This window comes from Pisolithus orientalis (assembly GCF_024613125.1).
Source record: "Pisolithus orientalis strain OTSU chromosome Unknown F5J12scaffold_3, whole genome shotgun sequence".
NCBI lineage: Eukaryota > Fungi > Basidiomycota > Agaricomycetes > Boletales > Pisolithaceae > Pisolithus > Pisolithus orientalis.
The window spans coordinates 1034538-1054830 of NW_026260784.1; the positions used below are offsets into that span (position 1 = coordinate 1034538).

Consider the following 20293-nt stretch of genomic DNA (forward strand, 5'->3'; position numbering starts at 1 on the left):
TGGGACTCCACTTCAGATGATGTAAGAGTAGAAGAAGGAGAAACAGATTCTGAACCATTAAATAACTCCTGTGGTTCTTCAACATCAAGAAAAGAGAAATGATTGAAAGAAACTACTGGTACACTATTTTTGGTTTTTTGATTTTTGATTTTTGTATTTTCTTTTATATTTTTAAGTCTGTAAGTAGAATGAAATCTGTAAAAAGAAGAAGAAGAAGGAACAGGAACAAATGTCCATACATTAGAGTCTGCAGGACCCAATTTCACTGCAGCTCTGATTCTTTTAACTGGTTAATATGAGCAATGATCTGCTTGAAGCTCATCCCCTCCATTGCTTTCATGCAGGGGTCAGGTCCAGTGCCAGTATCTACAGCCCTGATGGGGTGCCCTTGTGGTTGTGCCTGCTTCAGACACTCACTGTGATAATGACCTTTGAGGCCACATCCAAAGCAGGTTATATGGGATTTGTCCTTAGGGGGTCCCTCCCCTTTCCTTGCCATGGAACAGCATCTATATCCATGGGAGCACCAGCTTCAGGTTGCATTCCTGTGGCAGAGAAGCCATGAGGCTGATTTTGTGGCCATACCCTCAAAGAGGAGGCCATCATGTACCAGTGGTTTTCAAAATTTCTGGCCACCAACTGGAGCTCAGTTACATACTCCTTGTATGTGTCTTTTCTTCTCCCAAGATGGTGCATGAGCCATAGCACCTCTGGGTTTATTGCCTGTTTGAGGCACAGGATAGCCAAGTCATCAGAAGTGCTTGCCATTAGCTTCCAACTATCAAACACTGCCAAGAAGGCATCCATCTGAGACTGTCCCTGCCTCACTTTCTGCATCTTCTTCTGGGCCCAATCCCCATTGTTCATGGGCCAGAAGTGGGAGTTGAGGTCAGCCACCACCTCATTGATGCTTGGCCAGTTTCCATTTGCCAAGTGGAAGTCCAACTTGGCATGAGCATAGTTGCCAGCAACCAGACCAGTCATCTGGGTCCAGAAAGCCATGCAGTCCTGGCTTGTATAGTGGTGGACAGCTGCTTTGCAGAAGGCCCTCATTTTGATGACCCACTCCTTGTATTTTGCCACAGACCCATTGAAGGTTCTGGGCTTAGCAACACCCCTCTTTGTGGAGTCAAAGTTGTTTGTTTGCACCAGGGCTGGTGCTGGCATATACTGTTGCATGGCTTGCACCATCACTGCTGCCATTGCCTGTACCATGGCATAATCAGCAGGCTGGGGCTGGGGCTGGTTGGGGTCCATTTCTGCTGGTTAGCAGGACCAGGTGGTGAAGGGGGCAGTGGATGGAACAACAGTTCCAAATATTGTAGGGAGTATTGAAGATGAACCCAAGTTCATTCAGGGCAGGGGAGGGCAACAGAGAAGGGTAAACAAGCTCCAGAGTTACCTCACAGAAGAGCTTGAGAGGAGGAAGAGGGAGTGGGGTGAGTGGGGAAAGTGAGTGCAAAAGGCATGGAGTAGAAAGTTCTCTTTTGTAGGGGAGAAACCTAAGATGGAGACAAAGCTCAACCTCTTCTTTCTTGATGGCAGGAATGGTGGTAGAGCAAAGGTAATGTAGGTGTACTACTCACTGATGGTGTTCAAGACCACTGAACATGTAGTCTGTTCACTGTTGCATGCCTGATCAACCTCCTAGCAATAGGGAGGGACCAGTCTGGCACACTATGCAAACTACAGTGGGTGCAGGAACATTGACTACTGGTCTACCTCTGCTGCCATGTGGGAACTATGACTATATATGGCTCAGCTGCTTTGGACCTTGTGGGCCCTCTTGATCAAGTGTCACCCTGCATACACTGAGCTTGACCTCAGGATGGTGTATATATGTGGAAGTAAAACTCCCTAAGATGCCTGCCCAACTGGCTTCATTGCTAGGGTGCTCTCAGTCACACTGATGGAGGCAAAAAGAATCTACAAGTGGAACTGCCCACTACAAGTATCATACTGCCATTGACCCTCAGTGCCAGGTATGAAGGGATAGGGGAGAAGTTGTAATCTAGTTCAAGTGAAGCAATTAAAGACAGGAGTCTTCTCAGCTATCACTTCAAACCAGAGAGTGTGGGAGTGGAACCCATTGATTGAGTACCAAGCTCAAAACAAACTAGATTAGAGGAACTGGCTATGACAAATGACAGGACTTATATACTGCCTTACTTTCTGTATGTACTGCCACAAGAGAACACTCGAGAAAGAAGTAAATAAAAGAGAAAACTATGCTATTGGACAAATGCAAACATGCAATGTCAGCAAGGCACAGCCTTACTAAGTATCATGTAAGCATGAAAGATAAGCAAAAAGGAAGTGTGAGATGACTAAGCATCCCTAAAATGTAACCTTAACCAGAGGGTGGATATATATAGGCAACTAGGAAATGCAGAAGCAAAAGTCTACCGGTCACTACAGGATATATCTATCTAGTTATTATGTCCCTTTAAAGGGGCCATGTGTGCCTACAACATATCAAAAGTTCATAGGCTGGGATGGGGTGCTCCAAGTGTAGTGGCACAATTGCCTCCTCCCTGTGTTAAACCCTGGAAATATTTTTCTGCACTGTGTGGCACTGGTAATGTAATTGGACATGGTGTAGTAGTTGAGTTTACAAAGGAAATATCATCTATATATTATACAATAATATGGTAGTGTAGCTGTGCAAGGTAACAGTGATGCAATCAAGTCAGTGTGGCAGTGCAATCACATGGCTGCAACACATAAAAACATGGTCAAATGTGCATGGTGGTGTGGCAGTGTGGCTGCAAAAGGTAATGACATGGTCAAATGGGCATGGTGGTGTGGCAGTGTGGCTGCAAAAGGTAATGATGCAGTTGAATGGGCACAGTAGTGTGGCTGTGTGGCTGCAAAAAAATAAATGTGCAGATTTTATGCCATAGGGGACCCCAAGCATACATCCAAATTGGCCAAGAAATTGTTCAAGGACCATGGTGTTGAGATTCTAGACTGACCTGCACAGTCACCAAATCTCAGCCCCATTGAACATCTCTGAAATCACCTGAAGATAAGGTTAGGAACCTACCCTGAACCCCAAAAGGGTATAGAGGAGCTGTGGGGGAGGATTGAAGAGGAATGGAAACAAATTCCCAGGGAAGTTGCCTTACTTTGATCAATAGTATGCCCAAGAGGGTTGCAGCAGTGCTTAGGGCCAAGGGTGGCTACACAAAGTATTGGATTTATACCCATTGTTATTTGAATACAGTTTGAAAATAAAATAAAATGGTGCATATGATCTTGAAGTATAATCTGCAGATGATACTAATTGCCTGACAATCACCTCATGATTGCCCAGTCATTCCTTGTTCATCATGCAAACAGTGCATGTCCAGCAAATGTGCCAAGTCCCTCTGAGTCATGTAACCTGGGGTCACTACACAGAGTCAAATTTGAGTAATACATATGATAGAGTGACTCAAAAAACTGTCTGGATGTTTCAAAGATTGGCTTGTAACTCAGTCCATATTTGGCATTGTGAATTTAATTGTGCATCCCCAAGTCACATGATCATGACAAAATTTGGCATACATGGTCTCATGGCTTATGGCTATCTACCCTTATTTTTGCATGATTTATGGATTAATATGGACTGAGTTACAATCCAATCTTTGAAAAAGTGGCAAACATCCAGATAGTTTTTTGAGTCACTGTATCATATGTATTACTCAAATTTAACTCCATGTAGTGACCCCAGGTCACATGACTCAGATGGACTTGGCACATTTACTGGACATGCACTGTTTGCATGATGGACAAGGGATGACTGGGCAATCATGAGGTGATTGTCAGGCAATTAGTATCATCTGCAGATTATACTTCAAGATTGTACACAACTTTTTTTTATTTTCAAACTTCATCAAAAAATGATGGTCTTTTTGTTTGGTGATATTGTAAACATAGCCTGTCATTTAGGCAATGGAAAAACTTTATGTATGAGCAGATTTCCCACCTGAAGTGTCATGACCATGTGTTCATCCTAAGTCCCCACTCACTCCACAAACTACTCCACCAGTCATTCACTCACTCCACACCAACCCACCCACCCTCTACCATTTATGAGTCTCCTCCACTCTGCCTACTGTTGGACTTGGTACCAGTCTTCAGCCTTCTCCTTGACACCATTGTGAGGAATCCACATTCCCTAGACATGTAAGCCCCTATTGCTGACCCTTCTGTGACTACCATTATGTCTCCAGACTGCTTGCACTCACCACTGTCCATGTGCTACCTTCCTGCCTCATCTGCTACCTTCCCATGCCCTTGCTCACTCTTGTGCACTACTATACCTGCAGCCACTGTATTCCAGTCACTTCCTTTGCCTCAGACTCTTTCTTTACACCACAGTCTCTTTTCCCTTAATGCTAGTAGTATACCCTCAGCCCCTGTTTCAGCCTGTCTTATGCATATATGCTGTTGCACATCTTCTTCTTACCTGTCCCTTGTCTTACTTAGGTTCTGGGTTTTCCCAGACTATAAAGCCCTGTACTTGGGTACAGAATGATACCTTTCAGCACTCAGAAGGTCACTATGAGTTTCTTTTCACTTTGTCTACATTATCCACCTTACAAGCCACCACACACAAACTACATACATACACTGCTCACACTGCTTGCATTACCAGTACTATACCACAGAACACACTGTGCATGCCACAAAACACTACCACTATAAAGCACTGAGTCCCACCTTTTAGTTTCAACAGTTCAGAATCCCTTGGGACAAGCAATTCATTCCCTTCACTTTATTGTTGTTATCTAAACCAGCTAGCTTGTGTTACACAGCCACTTGGATTTCCTTACACTGTGCAGTCAGGTACTCCACAGTGTGTGCACCTCATGGTTTAGGACCTAGACTGTTTTCTTTCTGGTCTGTTCTGTGTTCCCTGCCATATGTTTTCCATCTACCCTTCATTCATTGTCCAGGAAGTTTTTAGTTGAAAATTTACAAGCCTCCATATGTCAGTTCTGATTCTGGTTACTGTACCTCCATAGTAATTTAAAAGCATGTACAGTACTCTGTTGTTCCTCAGTATGAATATCACCAAAGTTCCTACTCTGTATCTGCTCCATCTTCTGTCTGTCAGAGTTATCTCTGAACTTTCAACTGGTCTCTTCCTCTGAAATATGAGGGCTGAGATCATGCAAGGGGGTAGTGCACAAGCTAAACCCAATGCCCTCACTCCATTCCACTTCTGCCTCAGCAGACTTCATCCCTGTCAATCCTCCACTAGTCAGAGTTCCATTCAGCTGTGTCAGACTTGCTTCCATACCCCTCCCCAGACCTTGTTGAGTGTCAGAGTTGGTCAGAGTAGGCCTGGACTTGACATGAAGCCAACACCCCATGTTTGCACATTCATTGTTTCCAAGAGTATACATCTTATTTAAACTGACATTCAGAATGTAGCCACACAGTATTAAGCAATTTGAAGTTTTAGCCAATATTTTTCCTATTGACAACACTTCAAGTCTTGCAATCACCCCAACATCAATCTAAACTTCAAATTCCATCTTTACATTTTCAACTACCTTCAAACCTGGTCTAAACTCTGCTAACCATATTGTAATGGTCACTGTGCTTAGTATTGTTCATCTCAGCACCACAGGCTCTCTGAGCTGTTAGGAGCATAAAAAATCAAACTGAGGGAATAAATTGAGTTCACATGATATATATTCTAGACTTTGACACCTGTGTGAATGGAAGCTATACCTCCCCACAAGTCCATCCATGCACCACCATCGTGATCTCCGCCAGTAGCAAACCCGGCATCTCTTATCATTTGCGCGAACTCAGGCTGACCTGGGAACTTTCGTATCGACTCCACCAAGTACTGATAGGAGTCCCTGTCGCCGGCGAGGATTGTCCCTAATAGGGGTATCACGCTGAAGGAGTATTGGTCATATAGTCTGTTCCACAACCCACGTTAGCAGTCTCATCTCGACGCGCCCGAATTCACTGGACAAACTTACACGTTCAACAATGGGTTATTCACTCTACTGAACTCCAGGCATGCAAAGGTAGCCCCCGGCTTAAGAACACGATATGCTTCTTTCAGCACTGCTGGAATAGAGGTACAATTGCGAATACCGAACGCGATGGTGTAGAGATCATACGTATCATCCTTGAACTGCGATGGAGACAGCTCCTGCGCATTGGCCTCGTGGAAAGATACCTGTGGAGCTACAGGCCCATTACGAAGACTACCGAGGCACCAGTATAGAAACTTACTATAGTAGTACATCGTCTTTTTGAATCGCTTGACCCCCTCTGCGAGCATCTGCGCATTTATGTCGGCTACTTCAACAGTAGTCTCTCTGTCCGCGTATTTTTCCCGTGCGTAGTCGAGGATGCGAAGAGCAATGTCGCCGGTTCCTCCGGCTACGTCGATGCACCGCATTGGGCCCTTACGACCTGGTTTCAGAGAGTCGACAAACGTGTCTTTCCAGAGTCTATGCACGCCGAGCGAAGTGGCATCGTTCATTAAATCATATTTAGACGCGACGCTGTCGAATACGTCCTTGACAAGGGATTCCTTGCTTTCCTCGGGCACCGTCTTGAACCCGAACGACGCAGTTCGACCAGAAGACTGTGAGTTTCCGGGAAAACTCTGGTTATGATTGCCACAAGCTAAGACTAGGGAATACGAGACTGCGGGAGTGCGCCTGGGACAACGGAGAGCCCTCGAAATCATTGCAAGTTGGGGGCGACAAGAAAGCCATATTATGGCCACGTGACTTCATAACATATATTGGCTGATGTAAGCAGTTGTCCTTGGTGGTGCGAAAATATATAATTGAACTATGCACAAGACTAGCACAACATAAGGATTGCCATCATAGATATAGTGAACGAGGTTACGCATGAAGTTACGCTACCAGCAGCCCCGAGGACATATTATTGAAAAAGAAAGAAAAAGAAAAAGATCTTCACTGACAACCAGCTAGCACCCCACACCAATCACCATGAAGCGTGTGCAGTGCAAGGGGATCATCCGCAGTGCGGTTATTTGGTAGGTAGCGAAAACTTGCGCGTATGACGAGCCTGAACGGGCCGTGACAGAAACGGAACAAAGCGAGCACGAGGCGCCTGGGAAGACCCCTTGCTTAGAAAAATAGATAGGTCGTGATAAAAACGCCAAGTGCTATGATGATAACCACCTGTAGTGGTACACCATCCTGGTGTATGACAGCGTCGCGTTCCACTATCGTCCCAACCTCAGTTTCTCCGTAGTACGTGCTTGTCCCGTCGTCCGACCCTACCGTGTATCTTCGTCGGAAGTCGGAAGGCGCCATTGATTCCGGCGCAATAGATTCTGGTGCAGTCGAGCTGGGGTCCGGGACCGCGGAAAGGAGTGCGCGGAGGCGCTTTATCTCTGACTCTGCTTCCTGCAGTTTCTCTTCGAGTTCGTGGTTGACCTGAACAGGAGCAACATTGATGGGAGGAGACGACGACGGGGACGGCTGGTGGAGATTTACATTCACCACGCCGACACCATTGCTCCTTGCACGCTGGAAATGTTCCCCAGAGTCAGCACGGAAGAACGTTGCGTCTGCGTCCCGGACAGGCGGGGTCATGGGGCGCAGCGGGGCGGGTGGCGACGCCGGCGCTGGTGGATCTGCCTGGGGTGGCTGGGGCGGCCATGTAGGAATAGATGGCATATGACTGACGCTGTCCTTGGTTGTGTTGTATTGCTGGGAGTCCCTGAGCATCGTGGCAATAGCATGACGAAATGATATCCTACCTTGTCGGGTTGTATCATTGCAGATGGACCGTCCTGGGGGTGACCTTCGTCTTCCTCCTCGACAGTCCCTTCCGCCGGGAGATATACAACACGAAGCTTGTGCTGATGTACTTTCCACTCCTCCCCTGTACCACCAGCGACATTCCACTGGGAAAGACTCGTTCGAGATGGAAACAAGGTCGAATGAATGGCACTTACGATATCCTGAAGGTCCTTCGTTTCCTTCTCCGGGGTGATGAGAGTGCTCTGGATCAAAAACTTGTCTTTGCACTTGATCGACAAGAGCGGCTCCTCCTTCATGGGCTGCAACATCACTGAAAAATGGAGTTGGTGGACGTGCTCAGGCGACATGAGGCACGCGCTAACCTGACACTTCGATGCTCTCTCCAGGCTCGATCCTTCCGGAATTGGGCCTCACACAGTACAGCTGGCATAAGATGTTATATGGTGACGAAGGAAAGGGAGAGCACCCGTACCTTCGGTGCAGTAGTCTTGACCTTGAAAGCAACCGGCAAGGCATTGTTGTTCGTGATTGTGAGGGTCTTTTTGACGAGTTGTGTGAAGGGCCCTGAGGAAGGTTAATGAGCGGTTGTTTTCACATCAAATGCAAGCCCGACGAACTGTTAAAGCCCAGGGCGTTATTCGGTATCAGATGAACGGACATTTTGAATAGGGAGCGATGGGGGCGACGACGACGAGGCTGGTGGGCGGAGTTGAGAAGCCGCGTCAGAGTTTTATTCGACACACGTTCAAACAACTCGTGTACAATGCGTGCTCACCACACACCACAGCCCATCCACAGACACAAGGCCGCAATACAGCTAGTAACCCGGCGTATCAGGCGTGAATTGATGTCGATTCCTTATATCGCTTCAAGACACGTCCTGCTATCTACGATGCGTGGGTCCAAGGCTGTTCGGTGCTACATATCACGCATGAAGATAGCCTGTCAACTTATGCAACATGCCCGGGCCAGGTTGCAGTCGCTTTGTCGCTAGGAATCCGCCAGGAGTCCGCCGGCCTCCCGGAGAAAAACTTTGTTACTGTTCGCCGAACACATACATGTATTTGGGTTGATCGCGGCGGAAGGGCGGTCACTACCCTAAACCTCTCTGGCACTTGGAACGGTCTAGTCCCGAGTCTTCACATTCACAATACTGCAAGAAGATCGACCCATACATGAAATAATACAGCACAGTTTCCCCTCCATTTTGGTATCATCACACCCCACTCACTTGTCCTCCGTCAGCGACTGCAACGCAGCGTGAACCAGCCACAAATTGGCGATTTTCTTGAATTCGTCAACGACCGCTTTAGGTGGGCCGTCTTTGACGGCATCCCAGTGTGCCTGTCGTGAAAAAAAAGGTTGGTTGGCAACAGTAAATTTTTCATTCGATCTGTTCCCACCTCGACGGTATCCCAGCCCAAGATCCCGTGGTACATGTTTGACTCGTTGGCAATCGGAGCCCAGCTAGATCCATAAAACATCTTGGAGCCTTTCAGCTTCTCGTGCAAATCCTGCACCAAGGGCTTCAACTCCTCCATTTTGTTGTCTGCCTTCAACGTGAGGGTGACGAACTCGGTAATAGGCGCTTGCAGACGACTCTTTACTTCGTCAAATTCAGCAAAGTGGTGGACAATCGGAGAGGAAGAAAGGGGCGACAACGCTGGTTTGAAAGCTGCGCCTTCGAGCGAATCCAGGAACTTGGTATGCGCATCCTTAGATTTCCAGTCTGGTGAAGGCATTGGCTTCGTCATGCAAAATCGGTACGATTGGAGCAGTGAACTAACCGTTTACTATGAACAAAACCGATGGATCTTCTGTTTCTGGTCCAAAGTACGATCTTATCAACCAAAGACGGAGTCGATCCGAAACTTTACGCTATGCAAACAAAGATACTGACTGGTTCAATCCTTCCGCTTTGGATAGGAGCTCGCGAACTCTGTTAAGGTTCGCTCGACCGGACATCACCTCCTCAGAGGCAGTGAAGTGCAGTATCTCAGTGTAACTCGCCATGGTGAGACGAGGGGAGATTGTATCACCACTAGTAGTCACATTAATACTATCGGAGTTTGTAGGAGAGCTTCTTCAGGGTGTGAACCGAACCGAGTCTGAGCCGACCCTACAAAACTGGCATTGACCTGACGTCATCGTATTATACCCCACATAGCTCGCCGTTGCTGCCAACTGACCTTCACGATAGCGGCGACAATGGCAAAGCGAAAGGCACACGTCCAATCTTTGGCTGTACAGTTACCCCAGTTCTCGCCCAGAGACTACACGTCATTCTTCTTTGCAGGTGAGGCCCCTATAGTGCTCAGAGTGGTGACGCGGATTCTGAGTAGTATCCTAATCTATAGGTGCGTTGTGCTGCACGTAAGTCATAACAGCATGTCCCTCTACCCATCGAAGTCACCAAGTTGATGTAGTATCACACATGGTGCCATGACTCGTGAGTTTTCTTGTTCTTCAGTTATGTGCGTCATCTTCAACCATGTCATGCAGCCATTGACGTCGTAAAGACACGAATCCAAATCAATCCTGCGTATGCCAAACACTCTATGCTCTCGGGTGCCCGCCTCGTCGTCGCCACCGAGGGACCCAAGGCTCTCTTGACTGGATTTGGACCCACCGCTGTCGGTTATTTCGTTCAAGGCGGTGCCAAGTTTTCTGGCTACGAGTACTGCAAGAGGAAAGCTGTCGAATTGGTAGGCAGCCCAGACGCTGCAGTCAAGTACCGGACAGCCATATATCTTGGATCTGCTAGCGTTGCAGAGTAAGCACCTGTTTCGGTCGAAGTGGAAAATTTGTCCCAGCTCACTTTATTGTGGATCGTTAAAGGTTCTTTGCAGATATCTTCCTTACACCCTTGGAGGCTACTAGAATACGACTCGTCTCGGAACGCGGCTATGCGTCTGGCCTCATTACCGGATTCACTAGACTGGCTCGAGAAGGCGGCATTCGGGAGTTGTACGCTGGTTTCGTACCGATCCTCTTCAAGCAGATCCCCTATGCAATTGGCCAATTCACGGTTAACGAACTTTGCCACGAGCTCGCCTTCCGCAGCATGTCTTATGAGACCCGGTGCAACCTCACACCCGCCAAGAAATTCAGCATTCAATTAGGAAGTGGTGTCATTGCCGGATTCGCGGCCGCTATACTGAGTCACGTATGTTCCTTCCCAGCTACCATCAGAGGTAGATAGTTGATTGAACTTCCTTTCACCTACCACCTGTTGGGTCATGTTTGGTCGCCGATGTCCACCAGCCTGCCGACACGCTTCTCAGCCAAATCAACAAAGGACACGGTCCGAGTGGTTCCATGCTCCACCGTCTTCACGTCCTTGCACGGCAGGCGGGGCCCCGCGGTCTCTTTGCAGGCTTAGGACCGAGGATGGTCATGACTGCCGGTTTGGTATCTGGCCAATTTTTGCTCTACGGTGCTATCAAAGAAGGTGAGTGTTCTTGATTTTTGTAATTGGGCAGGCGACTGACAAAGACTTGTCGTTGAAGCATTGGGCGCTCCCCCTGGGGTAGAGATACACAAGGAAGAAAGTGCGGTAACTCTCTAATAGCTCCGACCGCCGGATATGTATATTTCCGTTGTATCTCGCAAATAACGGAGAATATTTGCCGCATCTTGACGTCTGGCTAGCAACTGGGACAGGGGATCATGATAAAATTCGGACTGGGGGCGACGCATGAACGGACGACGTTGGGTCTCGATCGCGCATCCCTCGGATTTCATGAATCTGAGATCTGCCACAAGGGCCGAACGTAACGTCCCACTGATTTCCCGACTTCTTCTAATGTTCTGTGACTCTTCCGCGTAAACCAACAATCCTTGGCATCATTTACTATACACTGGTAGTTTGGATGGCTTGAATACCATTCACTGTAAAATTATCGCGATGCATTCGAAACTTGTGCCTGCAAGTGGTCTTTTTGTTTCCACGGCTGACATCAGCAATCCGGAGTTAGAGGGATCCTGCAAAATGTGCCGCGCCACTTGAACAGACCCTCAGATTGTCATTCCAGCGCTGGCTCTGTTGCACTGCAGGGCCGCCGGGTGCGCAGTTGGTACACAGTCAAGTTACCACATGCCGGAGGAAGACAATTAAAATTGGCACAAGTTGAATACACGTACTTACTAACATTCCTAAGATTTAGTATAGTAATTTCGGCGATGGTGCGCGAAGCCGCAAGGAGAGGGACAATGTGGTCTATGCGGGAGGGGAGGGAGAAGAGAACGAATGCTCGCTAATGTCCGCCGAGGGGATAAGTGTAAAAACGTGAAGGTCGTGAGAGAAGGCCGCAAGGCACTGCACTCGTGGTGTGCATGAAGCACGAGGGACCTTGGGGGGGAAGGGCTACAGATCACAATTGCGACAGTCGAGCTTATGTGGCACGCACATGCTGTTGACTACAAAAGTACACGTTGCGAGGAAAAACCCAAGAAAAAAAGAGGACAGAAATAACAGCCCGCCAAGAGGGCACACCGCGTGTTACGCATAGCCTGGTTTCCTGCCCAACACAACGCCGCGGGCTCATGGGACGACGCCGATGATTACCCCGACAATGGTGCCTGTGATGACGAACGCGATCAACCCTGACCTGACTACGACTTCCCACTGCGCTCGTTTTACAACTGGAGACTGGATGTTGGTCAGGGGCGCCGCAAATGCCGGAACGCCTGCTGTAAAGGATGGTAGGTTGAACGAAAAATGTAACTTCCGGCATTCTTTCTCGGGCGTTGGCATCGAGGCAGAAGGCGACGTCGGTGTAAGGTGGTTTGGCGGAGACAAAAAGATAGGGGAATCGGGGGGTATAGAAACGGGATAAGGTCTCTTGTTGCATTTGTATTGTGCACGCCCCAGCTCAGAACTCAGCGAGCGGGTGGTAAGAAGCTGCCGCGGTGGTACCGCACTACGTTCGCGTGACAATGACTGCCGCATGTTCTGACAGGGTGCAGATGACGGTGCTGGGGCAGTAGTTACAACATCGATCCTCGGGCGTCCACCCAATTCGCGTGCTGAGGCACTTCTTCTCGTGCTCGGTAGTAAGTCGAAATCAAAATTTTGTAACGTGGCTCGACTTTTGTGTGGAAGGGAATTCTTCCAGGAACTTGACAGGTTGTCAATATCGCCACTATTATTACTTGGTTGGATAAACCCTGCGGTTGGCCCGTATAGTGACTCAGCTTTGGTTATACTGTCACCGTTACGAGAACGGTCAAGGGCACTGTGAATATTGGGAGCCGAAACAGCTGGTCGCGCCCGCGGGGGAAAGTGCGCTGAAGGAGGAAATGTGATTGACGAGGGTGGAGACGGGGCTTGATACTCCGGCCGGTGAAGGCAAGTAGCGGTTGCGGGACCCTCTGGAGCAGGGTCCTCATCAAACACCGCGGCAGATATCTCGATTTCATTTACACAACCAGAGCATGCAGACTCCGGGTCACAAGACTCACGAGAAGTTGCCGAAGAGCGGGCGGACGCTGGAGAAAATGGCCGACAGCCGGGCGAAGCCGAAGAAGTCGTGTTCACCGTAACGGGGGAGATACCCGCGAAATCATTTCTTTGAGACTGGACCCTGGGTAGGATAGTGACACTGGGAGGTGGGGCCGGGGGGGCTCGAGGAACTTGAATGAATGGCTCGGATATGGATGTTGGCAATGGACGAGATATCGCCGGGCGTGCAAGCTCAAATTTGCGTAGTTGCCTGAGATCTCCGAAGACATATATCATGAGACAGATCTTGTGTGAGAAGGAAAAAATCAGTTTTCATACACGGAAAGAAAAACCCCCGGCGGCGAAAAATGCTTACGCCTTGCAAACTGGCAATCAGGATTGTGAGCCCGAACCACAAGCCAGGTGCTGCTGCCAACCGAATAAGTCGACCATGGGGACCGGCATTCCATCGCCCGGTGGTCATAACCAATGGTAAGACCCCGGTGACAGTAGTAAAGAAGCAACCGCCAGCAATACCGCACGCAGCCCTTCGGGAGCCGACATTGGTGGACGCCGCCTGAACGAAGCGTTGGAGAGACTCGTTGAGCATGAATCGTGCTTCAATGGCTACTTCTGTGAACACGGCGGGGTCCGGATGCGCAGATTGAGAGTGCCAGGGTGCAGGTGATCCGGGCGGCCTGGACTGCGAAGCAGAGGAATGAAATGGACCCAATATGTCTGAAGGGATATTGAGCTCATAATCTGCGAACGGCGTGAAAAAAGTTTGCTTGGCACGGGAGTAGAACAAGGTCAGAGAAGGATCTGGTAGAGGGGGGTTCCGAAGTAACCTGCGGGGGGAACTGGGCACATTTCCAACTCTGAGCGTATCGTTCGTAAACGCGGCTTTTGCTCGCTGGGCCCAGGCTTGGTAACGAGTGGTGTACTCCTTCAACCAGAGAATGAAATAGAGGTTTTCGGGAGCCTGCTCCACATAAAGGAGATACTCTTCAAAGTCTTTGAGACCGAGCGGAGGAAGGTGTTTGCGATCGAGGACGTCATCAAGACACACTTGGAGTACTGGCGTCACACTGCAGGATCGCACTTTCCCGATGGCTGGGGGAGGGTTGCACAGCCGATACTAAGACAGGTTTGACCAGCGCGCATCAGATAGACGTCACATCAGTTACACGGTCACATGGAACTCACTGGAAGTGTCAGCAGCCCTCTCAGTGTGAGCTTCGACGCTGGGGGCTGCGCCATACAGCAAGCTAGCAGGGAGACAGCACCGCTCGTTAGTACGAGGGAAAGCGAATGGAATAGTTGAAGGGGGGGAACGGGAGGGGGGGGGGGGGGTTATAAGGGCGATAAGGACACTCCGAGCGAGGACTTTAATGAACGCAAGGAATTCCACCTGGGACGCCGATCACGTAAATAGTCCGGACCTGGGTACGACGCAGCGGTCTGGAGTGATGGCGAAGGCGTCATTGCTTATCAGGAGGCCTCAGGCGTCTAACCGACTCATGGTGCCCGCAGACCAAAACAAGGGAGACTCTACTATTAGCACATCGGACCTGATCAAACCGGTCGGTGTTATGGTAGTGCAGTAATGTACAATGAGTCCATACGCAGTAACGAAGCCCACCCACCCACATCGTTCACCGGAATCGCTGGCGCTCGATCACCGACTTCTGTCTGGAGTCTCGTGATACTCGCCTGCATCAAACGACCGTATCGTTCAGCTAACTCCACGCCACTGGATCGTACGTAGCGACTCACCAATAATATTCCATCACATCGCTTTGACCAAGCTTCCGAAGGAAATTTTCGTCGTGCGTGATAATAATAAGCTGGAAGTTTGAATGGTTTTTCCGCTCGTTGATGATGCTGCAGCCTTAGTCAGCATCGAGAACTTTTCGCCGCGGAGAACACTGACTCGACCAGACTCTCTGCCAGGGCATCGATATTTTCCACGTCCAATGCGTTCGTGGGTTCGTCCAGCGCCAGGATACCACAATTTTGCCCGAACGAATCCGACAGCGCGAGACGGATGATTATCGAAGCAAGCATCTTCTGACCGGCCGAACAGCGTCCTCTCATGTCCATTTCCACCTGATCCTTCGTCATGACGACCTGCAGGCACGGCTGAATCAGTTGCTTCCAATGGCGTGCACTTAGGAAGCCCACCCTGTAATTATATGACCGCTTTGACGCCCCGCCTTCCACGTCTGAACGTATCTTAATTCCGTCGATATCTAGAAAGGATATCAACGTCTACGTACATCCCGCCACCTCCAATCCTTACCAGTCCCTTGGTACGTTTTATTCCACAGGTGACGCATCGTGTCATTGACTTCTTCCATCTTCAAACTGTGGTACTTCATGATTGCGCTGAAGCAACCTTAGCACGAATGTGGAAGTCATTATACCGGCCCGGCTTACTTATCCAGGGCCTTCGCATACTTCTCAAGGTCATTGTTGGCCATATCTGACATCTGAAATCAAAAGACAGTGAATACGGGAACCGAATAGTCGTAGAGGACGACAGACCTTGACTTTCACAAGTTGATCCGTGTACCTTCTGTTGGTATCCTTGTATTCCCGCAGATCCTTTTCAACTTGTTTCAAAGTTTCATTAAGCGAACTAATTTCGCCTCCAAGATGAGCGTACTATAACCCCCACGCATTAGCAACTCCGTCTTGGTTGCTAGCGGGAGACATAATACCTTGCTCTGCATGTCTGTCTCCTTCTGTTTCTCGGCCTGGTACCGGTCTTCAAATGTTCGCTTCGCCTTCGCCGCAGACTCCATGTCGTAAGAGTCAATCTCTGCCTGTGTCGCTGCGATATCCGTGACGAGTTTTCGAATGCGAAGGTTGGCCCGTAGGTTAGAGATAGAACTTCCGCTCTCGCTGATTTCTTTGTCGATCTTTGCTATGTTCTCTCGTATGTTCTCGACCTTGATGCTAATTTCTTGGATTTCGCTCTCGTAACGCTCAATCTTCTCAGCACAATCTGTCAAGAGCAGTCCGCGCTTCTCGCGGATGTATCTTAGATTCGTGAGTTTCCGAGGATCAGGGAACGTAACGAGTCACTCACCGGTCGACAGCTCTGTTAATACCGTCAAGCTTGTCGACGCTCATGTTCAGTTCTTGCGATGCCCTTTGTACTTCTGCTACTCTGACGTTAAGCTCGTTTTGTACCTGCTGATGTTCTTGTTCGAGGTGGTTTATAGGAGCTTGTGCCTCAGCGTGTTTGCTATCCAATTCCTATGCCACGATTTCGGGCTCCCCATTCTGTTCAGTAGAAACACAACGCACCTTGACTCTAGCATTCAGATTCATAATCTCCTTTCTCATCACGTCAACGCGCTCCTCTGTAAGATCCTTCTCACGAATCTGGTTGGAGAGGGTGTTCTCCTTCTTCTCCATTATGTGCAACTCGCCCTCGCAGGTGCGTAACGAGGAATTCAAGCGGTCACGCTCCGTCATAATTGCTTGCCTCTCACGTTCGTTTGTTCGACTGCGAGAGTAAAGTGAGGGCTCGCCAGGCTGGAATTTTCGAAACTCTCACATCTCACTGGACAAATTGTCCAGTTCCATTTGCACGTCATCTGCTGTCTTGGCGCTGCCGGTAGACCTTAGTTCCTCCTCAAGATTAGCGGTCTCAGTTTCGAGCCGGTCGATGTCGCTCAGGTTGCGCGAGACGGTGGCTGCCTGCTGTTTCAGCACAACAATAGCTCTGATTTCCTTCTTAATATTTTCCACGTTTTGGGCAGCCTGGGCGAAATCATCAGAGCGAAGCACAACTAAGCACGTTAGCGAAGGTATACCTTCTCCGCATCATCGCTTAGAGGCTGGATCTCAGCCTCTGTAGCCTTAATATCTTGCTCCAGTGCGGGAATTTCCGAGCTCAGGATGCGGTCTTTTGATGCTTGAGCAGGCAACGCGTCACGAAGATTCACCAATTCGGTCTCCCATGCGTCCACGGTAGACGACTCGTCCTTGTCGGCCTTCGGAGCCTCCTTAGTTTTCCGTATTTGTTCTTGGAGCTGTGGAAATGAAAGTGAGGAACTAGTTCGTCACAAATCACGACGTTGAGGGGGATGACGTACGTATTTCTCAAATACGGCCATTTCTTTGGCATCCATGTGCCGGTCACAGGTAGCACATCTCTTCCTGACCCTTCCAATGTTCAAGAGATTCTCGTATACTCGAGTCATGCCAGCACTCAAGCTTGCCTCCCTGTCCGATGGCAGTTGTAGATCCTGTTATCAACAAGCACTTGGGAATGTAGTAAGCTGCACGCACTCCTTCTTCTCAGCAATTATACGCTCGGCCTCCTTGATCGCATCCAACAGGGGTGCGTCTCCGAAGTTGTACTCCGTGGCTTCCTTAATGCGCCGCTCAAATTCTACCCAACGACTGCGTCAGTGGTCTAAGTCGTACCACTCAACCCAACGATAGCCTACCTCTAACCTCTTTGTGCTTGTTTTTGAGCTGCGCCTTCGCCTGAGAAAGTGTTGTTTCCGAGCTTTGGAGAGCCTTGTTGGCAGAAGACAACTCTGCCTCTGCCTCTGCAAGCTCCTGATCCTTCTCTCTAATGACCATTTCAGGTTCGAAACTGCTCGGGTAGAACAAACGTGAATCTGACCTAGAGAGCCGGTCCAGCTCGCGTTCCATGGTCTCCGCTCGAACGTCCGTCCCAACAAGCTTCCGGAACTTGGGGTTGCTCGTCTCGAGGCTACGTAGGAGTTCGCGCTTCACTAATCTGATATCAAGTCCTTACGAAGAACGCTTACATATTCTTAATCTCTGACTTCTTGCTCTTCATCTCAGCCCGCTTCAGGTCCAACCTTGCGCGCGAGTCCGCCTGCAGGCTCAGACTGCGCAGCTCCGCGTTCAAGGAATCCCGTTTGTCTTCCATAGTACGCGCCTTGGAAACACGCTCACTGAGTCGTTCATCGAAGTTGGCAGACTTAATCTCGCCCTTGATCTTCTCAAGCCGACTTTTCTTCTCTCCAATATCCCCGACGAGGGTACGCAACTCAGACGCGAGGCCTTGCATTGTTACCAGTGAGGATTCTGCCATAGCAATTGACGCTTGGCGCTCTTTCTGCGATTGCAAGTTTCAGCAGTCCGCGTATTGAGTATAAAGCGGAGACACGTACAATCTGGTCGCGGGCATTGCTCTGTTGTAGCTTCAGACTCTCTACTTCAGTATGCAACTGTCCTCGACTGTCTGTTATACTCATCATTCCTCGCACGGGCCTCGGCCTGAAACTTCTCGTAGTCTGCACGTTGACGCCGCTGCAGATCAGTAAGTCGTGAAATAAATTCGTTGACTTTCTCGCGCTCCAGAGGGGAATGACTGTAACCCTTGATATTGTACTTGTCGCTGATATCACGAATGAGTTCTTCGCGTTCTGTAATGCGACGTTCATGAGCCTGTGAGAAAAATAGTCATGTGTATGCGTACGCAGCTGAAAATGCATCCACATACCTTAGCTTCAGCAGCAAGCTCTCCTTGTTCATTTACAAGCTCAACATGCATTCTCCGTGTCTTGGCAAGCTCGTCCTCGAAGTCCTGACGTTCCCCTTCATGACGTCTTCGCTTTTGTTTCAGCTGAGCAATGTTCTCGTCGAAGTTGTGCAAGCGATTCTGGAGTTGGTCATCGGAACCTAAAGATGGGTCAATACATTACGGAGGTCAGGGCATCCAAAGCAGTACCTTCCATCTCCTGCACCGTTTCCCTCATATCCGCGAGCTCTTGTTGGTAGTGCTCCTTTTTCTGCTGCAGGTTCTCGACCTTAACATACATTTCCCTGAACTTAGTTGCGGACTCATAGAATCGAGCATTGTTCTTGACGAGTTGCTCAGTACTCGCGCTTCGTTTCGTCGTATTGATTCTGCTTAGAGGTGATGGACGAGTTGAGATCGGTTATTCGGGCACGAAGTTTGTCGGCATGGGCCTTTTCCTTTGCTAAAGACTCTAGTCGTTCTTTCTCAGCCTTTAGGTCGGCTATGCGGTCCTTGCGGAGCAATTTGATGGATTCGAGGGCTTTGGTGTATCTATACAGATATATTTATGTTCCTTGAGAGAGAATAGGAATATCGATGGCAGCTACCTCGTGGCTTCAAATATGTCGTCGAATTTTTTCTTGAGAATTGAGGGTTCGGCTAGAGGCCAGTAAGAATCCTCCTGATGACAGAAAATAACGTTCTCCAAGACAGACTTGGATACGCCCAGGAGGTGAGGGATTTCTGTGTCTATCTCTGCGCACTTGGTCGAAATAGCCCCTCTCTGCGTGACGCGTCAACGTGTCGGCTGCACTGAAGTGCAAGAGGTCACAGTTACCTTTCCTCCTTTCTCAACGTTGCTGTCTGCAAGTGCAAGGATGCTTTCCAAAGTCTTCATAGTTAACCCTGTCTTCTTTGCTGTTACTGACAAGTTGCGGACTACGAGCATCCTGTTCCCATTTGCGGCGTGAAATCTCAGTTTCACCTGAGCCTTTACCTCCTTCTCGTTGGCCATTTTGGGGTCATGCACGAAGGCGCCGCCGCGTGTGTTAGGGGGCTGGTCGCCAGTCGTGGCGTACTTGAGACACTCGATGATGGTCGTCTTTCCACTGCCATTGTGGCCGACAATGACAGTCACTGGCGAGAAGAACTCGATGACAGATATTTGCTTGTCGTCGAACGACCGAATGCCCCGAATTGCTAGCTTGTTCAGACTCGACATCGCCGACTCCTGGCACGCACAGGGGAGACACGCTGTGTCACAATATTTATTAAACGGCTTGTCACGCGTGTCGCTGTCACACTTGATCACGGTCGGTGTTCAGATAGGTCGCCTGGAGTGAGCAGACGTGGATGTGAATAGGTTGGGTAGTATCGCGTCTCAATCCATACAGTAGCATGGCAGCTGTCAACGCCCTTCATATCATAGAAAGCCGTTGGGAGACATCATAGTCGACCCTTCCACTCAATCCAAACCTGTATGCACCAACACTCAATGAGTTGGTGCTCTTCAAAGCGTGTCGAGGAGGAGGATGTGCTGAAGACCCACATCCTAATCGTTCAGGAGGAAGC

At 49.1% G+C, this 20293-nt stretch overlaps 6 protein-coding genes across 6 annotated transcripts; 1 reads left to right on the forward strand and 5 right to left on the reverse strand.

Moving 5' to 3' along the window:
• Positions 1 to 5542: 5542 nt before the first annotated feature.
• Positions 5543 to 6736, reverse strand: F5J12DRAFT_802065 (ubiquinone menaquinone biosynthesis methyltransferase UbiE). The gene is made up of 3 exons (XM_051744395.1): positions 6247 to 6736; positions 5988 to 6198; positions 5543 to 5924 (listed from the first exon to the last, which is right to left on the reverse strand). The coding sequence occupies exons 1-3, from the start codon at positions 6707 to 6709 to the stop codon at positions 5693 to 5695; spliced, it is 906 nt and encodes a 301-aa protein (XP_051604242.1). The 5' UTR covers positions 6710 to 6736; the 3' UTR covers positions 5543 to 5692.
• Positions 6737 to 6748: 12 nt separating this feature from the next.
• F5J12DRAFT_802067 (PapD-like protein) lies at positions 6749 to 8485 on the reverse strand. The gene is made up of 6 exons (XM_051744396.1): positions 8381 to 8485; positions 8236 to 8327; positions 8126 to 8186; positions 7958 to 8073; positions 7760 to 7906; positions 6749 to 7709 (listed from the first exon to the last, which is right to left on the reverse strand). Exons 1-6 carry the CDS (start codon positions 8421 to 8423, stop codon positions 7122 to 7124), a joined length of 1047 nt encoding a protein of 348 aa, XP_051604243.1. The 5' UTR covers positions 8424 to 8485; the 3' UTR covers positions 6749 to 7121.
• Positions 8486 to 8498: 13 nt separating this feature from the next.
• F5J12DRAFT_302549 (uncharacterized protein) lies at positions 8499 to 9890 on the reverse strand. Its single transcript, XM_051738816.1, has 4 exons — positions 9664 to 9890; positions 9551 to 9603; positions 9167 to 9492; positions 8499 to 9107 (listed from the first exon to the last, which is right to left on the reverse strand). Exons 1-4 carry the CDS (start codon positions 9774 to 9776, stop codon positions 8991 to 8993), a joined length of 609 nt encoding a protein of 202 aa, XP_051604244.1. The 5' UTR covers positions 9777 to 9890; the 3' UTR covers positions 8499 to 8990.
• Positions 9891 to 9971: 81 nt separating this feature from the next.
• On the forward strand, positions 9972 to 11331 carry F5J12DRAFT_714124 (mitochondrial carrier; the record flags this gene model as incomplete). Its single annotated transcript, XM_051740872.1, has 7 exons — positions 9972 to 10059; positions 10121 to 10136; positions 10190 to 10212; positions 10266 to 10536; positions 10602 to 10929; positions 11028 to 11214; positions 11273 to 11331. The coding sequence occupies 7 exons, from the start codon at positions 9972 to 9974 to the stop codon at positions 11329 to 11331; spliced, it is 972 nt and encodes a 323-aa protein (XP_051604245.1).
• An 833-nt stretch (positions 11332 to 12164) lies between these two features.
• On the reverse strand, positions 12165 to 14547 carry F5J12DRAFT_302671 (uncharacterized protein). Its single transcript, XM_051738817.1, has 3 exons — positions 14413 to 14547; positions 13583 to 14344; positions 12165 to 13512 (listed from the first exon to the last, which is right to left on the reverse strand). Exons 1-3 carry the CDS (start codon positions 14464 to 14466, stop codon positions 12307 to 12309), a joined length of 2022 nt encoding a protein of 673 aa, XP_051604246.1. The 5' UTR covers positions 14467 to 14547; the 3' UTR covers positions 12165 to 12306.
• Position 14548: 1 nt separating this feature from the next.
• F5J12DRAFT_954247 (uncharacterized protein) lies at positions 14549 to 19943 on the reverse strand (the record flags this gene model as incomplete). Its single annotated transcript, XM_051749846.1, has 24 exons — positions 14549 to 14919; positions 14983 to 15090; positions 15140 to 15336; positions 15391 to 15458; positions 15509 to 15594; positions 15646 to 15698; positions 15754 to 15873; positions 15930 to 16251; positions 16301 to 16470; positions 16564 to 16723; positions 16775 to 16980; positions 17034 to 17252; positions 17316 to 17445; positions 17512 to 17614; positions 17673 to 17800; positions 17855 to 17944; positions 18003 to 18316; positions 18372 to 18442; positions 18468 to 18648; positions 18704 to 18882; positions 18932 to 19089; positions 19130 to 19273; positions 19330 to 19505; positions 19560 to 19943. 24 exons carry the CDS (start codon positions 19941 to 19943, stop codon positions 14862 to 14864), a joined length of 3825 nt encoding a protein of 1274 aa, XP_051604247.1. The 3' UTR covers positions 14549 to 14861.
• Positions 19944 to 20293: the final 350 nt, after the last annotated feature.

Bases quoted from the DNA above. Each gene is read 5' to 3' on its own strand.
- F5J12DRAFT_302549 (XM_051738816.1), bottom strand. From the start codon at position 9,776: ATGGCGAGTTACACTGAGATACTGCACTTCACTGCCTCTGAGGAGGTG. The intron at 9,604-9,663 runs GTCAGTATCTTT...TTGGTTGATAAG, and splicing joins AAAGCGGAAGGATTGAACCA to ATCGTACTTTGGACCAGAAA. The intron at 9,108-9,166 runs GTGGGAACAGAT...TTTTCACGACAG, and splicing joins TGGGCTGGGATACCGTCGAG to GCACACTGGGATGCCGTCAA.
- F5J12DRAFT_302671 (XM_051738817.1), bottom strand. From the start codon at position 14,466: ATGGCGCAGCCCCCAGCGTCGAAGCTCACACTGAGAGGGCTGCTGACA. The intron at 14,345-14,412 runs GTGAGTTCCATG...AACCTGTCTTAG, and splicing joins GAGGGCTGCTGACACTTCCA to TATCGGCTGTGCAACCCTCC. The intron at 13,513-13,582 runs GTAAGCATTTTT...TTCTCACACAAG, and splicing joins TGATTGCCAGTTTGCAAGGC to ATCTGTCTCATGATATATGT.
- F5J12DRAFT_802067 (XM_051744396.1), bottom strand. From the start codon at position 8,423: ATGTCCGTTCATCTGATACCGAATAACGCCCTGGGCTTTAACA. The intron at 8,187-8,235 runs GTACGGGTGCTC...ATCTTATGCCAG, and splicing joins TCAAGACTACTGCACCGAAG to CTGTACTGTGTGAGGCCCAA. The intron at 8,074-8,125 runs GTTAGCGCGTGC...TCCATTTTTCAG, and splicing joins AGAGAGCATCGAAGTGTCAG to TGATGTTGCAGCCCATGAAG.
- F5J12DRAFT_802065 (XM_051744395.1), bottom strand. From the start codon at position 6,709: ATGATTTCGAGGGCTCTCCGTTGTCCCAGGCGCACTCCCGCAGTCTCG. The intron at 6,199-6,246 runs GTAAGTTTCTAT...ATGGGCCTGTAG, and splicing joins AAAGACGATGTACTACTATA to CTCCACAGGTATCTTTCCAC. The intron at 5,925-5,987 runs GTAAGTTTGTCC...GTTGTGGAACAG, and splicing joins AATAACCCATTGTTGAACGT to ACTATATGACCAATACTCCT.